Source organism: Monopterus albus, unplaced genomic scaffold, assembly GCF_001952655.1.
Source record: "Monopterus albus unplaced genomic scaffold, M_albus_1.0 scaffold13.1, whole genome shotgun sequence".
NCBI lineage: Eukaryota > Metazoa > Chordata > Actinopteri > Synbranchiformes > Synbranchidae > Monopterus > Monopterus albus.
In genome coordinates, this window is record NW_018127893.1 from 2,101,917 (window position 1) to 2,109,104 (window position 7,188).

The 7,188-nt window shown below is 41.9% G+C and overlaps 1 protein-coding gene across 1 annotated transcript in view; it reads right to left on the minus strand.

Moving 5' to 3' along the window:
* Positions 1 to 6,134, minus strand: part of ltk (leukocyte receptor tyrosine kinase) — a 30,084-nt gene extending 23,950 nt beyond the window's left edge. Inside the window, exons 1-3 of the mRNA XM_020590961.1 lie at positions 6,047 to 6,134; positions 4,694 to 4,843; positions 4,331 to 4,559 (exon numbers count right to left, since the gene is read on the minus strand). Coding sequence (XP_020446617.1) covers positions 4,331 to 4,559; positions 4,694 to 4,730 — 266 coding nt within the window. The 5' untranslated portion in view covers positions 4,731 to 4,843; positions 6,047 to 6,134. The remainder of the gene's footprint in view (positions 1 to 4,330; positions 4,560 to 4,693; positions 4,844 to 6,046) is intronic.
* Positions 6,135 to 7,188: the final 1,054 nt, after the last annotated feature.

Below are 7,188 nucleotides of genomic sequence, written 5' to 3' on the forward strand. Positions count from 1 at the left end.
ATAACATTGGTGAAAATATTATCTATTAATGTTGCATGCTGAATTGTTACTCTACTTGGTTTTGTAATTTTTGGATATAAGCTGCATCTGTATATTGTGTTACTAAACTCCTCAGTTCCTGTGTGCTTGTTAGGATTTAACAAATCTATGTTGAAATCACTGCATATGAACATTAATTTATGACTTATTGTCAGGTAATTTTCTTCCATCCACTCATTAAACTTTTCTATGCTGGCACCAGGTGCTCTGTAGATACAGCTTATTACAACATTTTTCTTTTTTTCCAGTAGTAATTCAACCGTCACACACTCCAGCAAGTTATCGATCGCCCTTGACATATTTTCCAGTTTTTTGTAACAAAGGTTGTTATCTATGTACAAGGCCACTCCACCTCCCATCTTATTCTCTCTGTTTGTGCAGACCAAGTCATAACCATCCAAGTCAAGGTTGATTCCTCTTACATTATTAAACCATGTTTCTGAAAAAGCAATTATATTAAACGAGTGTGTAAGACTACCAAGATAATGTTTTATACTCTGAAAGTTTGCATATAAACTTCTGCTATTAAAATGAATTAATGATAAATTGTTTTCAGTCTTAACATTACTGTTAAACTGCTCATCCGTATAATACTTGCAGTTATTTTCAGAGTTCTCAAAAAAGTTTATTCCTGGGTCAAAATCTTCGTCCGGTTTGTGATGATGAGTTTCAGTATTTCCAAATGTGTTCAGCTCCAGATCCAATTCGTCGAAAACTTTTAACTTGTGTGACAAATCACTTGCCTCATTCAGTACATGTGTCATGCATGGTGTTGCAGACTCGACACTCATCTGCCATCGCAGATATCAATACACCTGCGTATTTCTTCATATTTCGTATCTCTCCCATACAGCCGAGGGTCCAGGGGCCCCTCCTCCCCCTCCTTGTTTCAGCATGCTGGTCCTCGGCGTGCTGGACTTGGGTCCTGGTCCCTGGTTCTGAGGACGGGTCACTAGTCGGTCATATCTCAGAAAAGCAATGTCTCCTTTCTCCCTGGCCTCCCTTAACTTCGGCATCAACTCCTTTCTTCTCTTCCTCACAGCCTCGGTGTAATCTTCATTTATATAGATGTTAGATCCTTTGAGCTTCTTTGCCTGTTGTAAAATGTGTGTGACTAACAATAATGGTTGAAAACAAACACAGAACACAGGTAGGATTCAAGGATTCAAGATTTTTATTTGCCATTTATGCATAAACAGACAGTCTAGGCATATAGATCTCCTTTGGAGTCAGGTAGGGAGTCAAAAGCTAGAAAGAACATTTAGTCTTAAAATAAAAAAGTTACATAAAGGCGACATTAAGCATTAAAACCGCAATACACAAAAACAGAGTAATAGTATTTCCCACAGTGAAGTTCAAACATTGCACTTAGTAATTCACATGGTGGAGTTGGATATGTCATTACACTTGGTGAGGTAGTGAGGGGTTATAACATACTAAAACAGTTTATATTCAGACCTGTTTCCACTGCTTGGTGGAGAATGTCCTGCTATTATTCAGGTCCCCCAAGAGAACACTGTTGATGAGATGTTCTTACAAACATACCTTGTGGAATATTTGTGTTTTATTATTGAGCATGTCTAGTAAGGGGTTATTGCACATATATGCTCACATTTTTGTATTTACCATCAGTGTTACTGGGGCAGGGGAAAAAGCTGTTGTAAAGTCTAGTTCTGTGTGTGATGATACTGTCCTCCCTGCTATGCCTGAGGCTGTAGGTGCAGTTTTTGTGTCTGAGCAGGGAGTGAGCTGGGTGGCGTGGGTCTCTATGTTCTCTGCCCTTTTACGACAGCACTGTGTGTACAGTGTGTCCATAGAAGGCAGTTCAGTAACAATGATCCTCTCTGCAGTCTTTATGACCCTTTAAAGAGCCTTCCCCTCTGCCTGTGTGGTGTTACCATACCAGACTGATGCCAGTAGTGAGGATGCTCTCTACCAGTCCTCTATAAGCCTGGGTGAGAGGGCAACAGTTCAGACCAGCTTTTCTGAGCTGCCTGATGAAGTTTAGCCACTGCTGGGCTTTCTTCACTGTAGCAGCTGTGTTCAGTGACCAGCTCAGGTCAGATGTCACCTGCAGGCCCAGGAACTTGTCCCGACTCGTCTCCCCCCTTGATGATGCCCAGAATGGTGGTGTCATCAGCATATTTAGTGATGATGGTGCTGTTATGGTTGGAGACACAGTCGTGGGTGTACAGGGTGAAGAGTTTGGGGCTGAGACAACAGCCTTGCGGTGAGTCTGTGCTCATTGTGAGCTCAGCAGACACCCGCCCTCCCATTCTGACCATCTGTGGTCTTTCAGTCAGGAAGTCCAGAATCCAGTTACATGTGGGAGTTGGGACACTGAGGTCTGTCATCTTCCCAATCAGCCTGTCCAGGAGAATGGTATTGAATACAGAACTGCAATCCAGGAAGAGCATCCTAGCATAGGTACTGCTGTTGTCCAGGTGTTTCAGGGTATGGAATAAAGCCAGAGCCATTGCATCGTCCAGTGATCTGTTGGGGCGGTAGGCAAACTGGAGAGGGTCTACAGTGTCCAGGACCATGTCTGGTCCCACTGCCTTATGGGGGTTTACCTGTTTCAGGGCCTTCAGGACCAGTGTGTGCATCACCTGAAAAGCAGTGTCCCCCGGGTCGCAGGGGGATGTCTCTGTTCATTCTGTCAAGCCTCACATAGATGTTGCTGAGGCTGTCCAGTAGGGCAGCGTCCTGGGGGGCTGTGTTTGTTGATTTGTTACTGCAGTTTGACTGCCTGGATTCCCTGCCTCATACTGTGCGTGTTGTTATTCATGTAGTAGCTCTCCAGTTTTTGGAAGTATGCTCTCTTTGCAGCTCTGATGGACTTCTGTAGCTCATACCAGGCTTTCCTGTACTCCGCTTGGTGCCCTGACTTAAAAGCCTCTCGTCTCTTCCTGATTTTCTGTTTTATATCCCCATTAAACCATGGTTTTTGGTTGGGGAAAAACACACACCGTTCTAGATGTAATCACTCAGTCTCTGCATATGGCTAGCTCTGAGGCAAGCAACTGAAACACAAGTGAGAATAACAGAGGTATGATGACTGGATCAGGTAATACAACTGGCTCAAGAAAGCAGGTAAATAGCAGGCAGACAGGATTTAAACACAGAACATACCTGTACATGTAAGAGTGGCTACCAAACATACAAACAAGTTAGAGAACAGTCAAATTGTTGTCACAGGGTCAAAAACTGCTCATCTCCAAACAGGCGGGCTGGGCAAAACAGTTCAGATGACGGCAGACAAATTCAGGAAGCGACTAGAGTCTGTCCACAATGAAAGCAAAAAAACCCAAAACAAAACCTGGGACCAGAACTGAGCAGAAAACACGAGACAACAAAACATCCGAAGGTTCAAAAAAAGAGAAGGCAAGGCAGGAGTCCAAGGGGCCTCACAATTTATACATCTACTTGTCCATTTCTATAAATAAATCAATGCTGTTGCAGCTTCAAACATATTGTACAGTAGAGTAGTAAAGTGGAAACACTAAAATAAAAGCAAGCAACTCAAGGCTATTAAGCCTCTGTTTTACAGGAGAAACATTTGACTGGGACAGCTGCTGTCTTCTGAGAAAAATTAGCACAGGCAAAACGTCACACCACTCACAGTACTACAGTAAAAGTTGCGTCACACCAGATGGGAACGGCGCATTAAATGGAGTGCATTCAGAACTTGCATCTACAGGTTAGTGTTCAAAGAACAGTAGGCTGAATAAATAAAACCCATGCACTATGTGTATGCCTCATAATAGAATTGCTCAATCCATTACTGTAAAGACATTAATAAAGCCAATGTAAAAAGCTATTGCATATGCCCATCCATCTCTCTTCTGTCACAACCAATTATATATAAATTCATTTCCAGTGTGCATCTAGAAGCCAGAATGCTTTTAGCTGTTCTAAAGATGGCTGCACTTCAGCAGTAGATCAATAGGAAATATCTGTCCCCGTTTCCCAAACAATACAGAGGGGGCCACTGTCCCTATAGTCACAGTTCTGTCCCACACGGCAGGTAAAAACTCTTTATTTACCTTAAGTACCACAGAAGTAAAGTGTATTAGTTTGTGTCTTTTCTGTCACTTTTCATTTATCTTCCTTTTATTCATTTTACAACCTGGACCTCAACATGACAAGCACTTCAATCAGAAAGATGGAGGATTTAGCTTTTTGACACTAATTAAATAGATGTGTTGTACTGCATAAATAATAAGTAAACCACTGAATAAACAATTATTCTGTGCACAAAAGTATGGCAAGCTTGGGTGTGTTTGCTGACCTGGACTCATCTGGCCTCCTGTGGGTGAGATCCGCAGAGTGAACAGCTGAACCTGAATGAACTGGCTTGATCAAGAGCGTGAGGTTCCCCGCAGCTGGACCAGCCTCATACAGAGCCACCTGCAAGATGCAGCGCCTGTCACTTCCCAGCAGCGCTGGGCTGGTTAAATGGTACTTGCATCTCCCAGAGTTCTCAGTGGCAGGGGAGGAGCTCAGCAGAAGAAAGTGTCCTAGGATAATAAAAGAGTAGAAAATTTATGCTCGACAGTTTTATGCTCTAAATATGTGGCATCAAAGAAAAGGCATGAGCAGTATCCTTAAAGCGCTCATTTAGCTGCTCTGCAGTGAGTCTCTGTTCTCCTACCATCAGAGCTTCCCACTGAGTGGTCCGTCACAGGCATTGTCCCAGTCTGTGCACTTTCTGGTTGCTGTGGTGATGCCACAGACCAGTCACTTTGGTCACTGTGATTTGATAAAGTCCAGAGGCACAGTGACTCAAAATCACAGGAGACAACTGCAATGCAGAAAGGTGAAGTCAAAATGTGGGGATTTCATAGAACATAATACGAGAGTGGTTAATGGCATTGAAAAGTTTTATAAATGCCAGAGTGGGAATGGCTGAAGACACCATTAGGTTTTTCTTAAGATTCTTTTTCTTAAAAAAAAAAAAAAGAAAATACAAGTCTATCTACTGTACCAAGGCTGCACAACCCTCTAAACAGCATTTTAGCAAAGTTTTTTTGGATCCAGAACTGCATCAAACCACACAGTCATTGACAGGTATGGTATACAGTACATGTGCCACATGCAGACGTATGAACAGTAGCTTTTTAGCACTTATTTCCATCATAGCTAAAAAATGTACAGGACCTGACCTGCACAACAGTCCTAAAAGTCCTCTAAATCCCTACATAAATTAACAAAATTAAACTGGGTTAATTAGTCTGAAATCCAATTTCTGTTTAACAGCCAAACAGAGGGAGAGATTGGGTATCTTTGTTGGGGGCTGATGAAGGGATGAGAAAAGAGGTGTTTGAGACATCATGTAATGTCAGAGAGGAAACTGCCACTACAAAGCCAATCAGAGGGAGATATCTTTGCTGGGGGGTGATGAAGGGATGAGAAAAGAAGTGTTTGAGACATCATATAATGTCAGAGAGGAAACTGCCACTACAGCTTATGCGGCAAACAGAATCCCTCCACCAATACAGGACATGATGATTTATTTCTCTGAAAAACATTTATTTCTTTGTCATGGATGAACTAAAATTAAGCTTCCTCTGACAACACATTACATAAAAACATAGCAGGTTGGACAAACTGCTTTCCTGCTGTCAACACGTTCTCCTTTGTTCTTTCTATTCAGTCTAACAGAGGAACAGTGCTGTTACGCTGCAGGCCAAACTTGTACCTGAACTTTATAATGAGTAGTTTTCTGTTCCTTCAAAGGTCAAGCTTCTTATTGAGTTGACAAGTGGCAATAGTCATTGTTGACCTTTAAACAGATTCAAGTTTTTGTATGTACAGTACACGCTACTGAAGGTTCCTTCACTAGTGGTTTCCACTTTCCAAACCAATCTGCATTCAGAGTCAGTCACTGCTTAAGTAGATGCAGGTAATTATAGCAAGTAATGAACACAGTGACAGAGATGATCACGGGTATATTTATTTTGTTCATTTGTGTGCGTAACAGTGCATCAGTAAGTATACGACTCACTTTGGCTGTCATCTTCCGAGTCCAGGTGATGAAAAAACAACGGCTCTGAGTTTTTCTCCAGAAATCTGTCCAAAAGTGCAGGACATGTGCTGCTTATTCAGACTGACAAAGGAAAGGAACGGGTGTTTATGCAACACTTGAGGCAGAGCAATTAGGTTCCAGTGTGTATCGGAGGAATACATAGGTGTCCACACTTTGCCCAAGCCCACAGAGGGAGCTGACAACAACACAGCCTGCAGTTAATGGAGAATTTTACAACCCAAACTGAGTGTATTGTGAATGTGTGGCCAACTGGTGAGCTGTTCACAGTGCACTCTGTTGCTTCACTCATGGGAGCTGGGATGTACTCCAGGTCAAGGTCAAGGTCAAAAGTGTTTTTTTTTTTGTCATGTGCACAGTTGGGAAATGTGTGTCCCTGTACAATGAAATTCTTATTTGCCATCCACATGGATGCCACGCAATACAAGTGAAATATAAAGTAGATGAGCAGCAACATAAATCTAAGGCACTTTAAAGCACCAAGTGAAGGAAGCAAATAAAAATACAACAAGAACACAATATAATACAGAGAGAATATATGCTTCCTTGGGAACCGTGACGTGCAAATACTCAGCAGTGAGTGTGCAATTACAGTGGGTACGGAAAGTATTCAGACCCCCTTAAATTTTTCACTCTTTGTTATATTGCAGCCATATGCTAAAATCATTTAAGTTCTTTTTTTTTTCCTCATTAATGTACACACAGCACCCCATATTGACAGAAAAACACAGAATTTTTGACATTTTTGCAGATTTATTAAAAAAGAAAAACTGAAATATCACATGGTCATAAGTATTCAGACCCTTTGCTGTGACACTCATATATTTAACTTAGGTACTGTCCATTTCTTCTGATCATCCCTGAGATGGTTCTACACCTTCATTTGAGTCCAGCTGTGTTTGATTATACTGATTGGACGTGATTAGAAAAGCCACACACCTGTCTATATAAGACCCTACAGCTCACACTGCATGTCAGAGCAAATGAGAATCATGAGGTCAAAGGAACTGCCTGAAGAGCTCACAGACAGAATTGTGGCAAGGCACAGATCTGGCCAAGGTTACAAAAAAAAATTCTGCTGCACTTAAGGTTCCTAAGAGCAC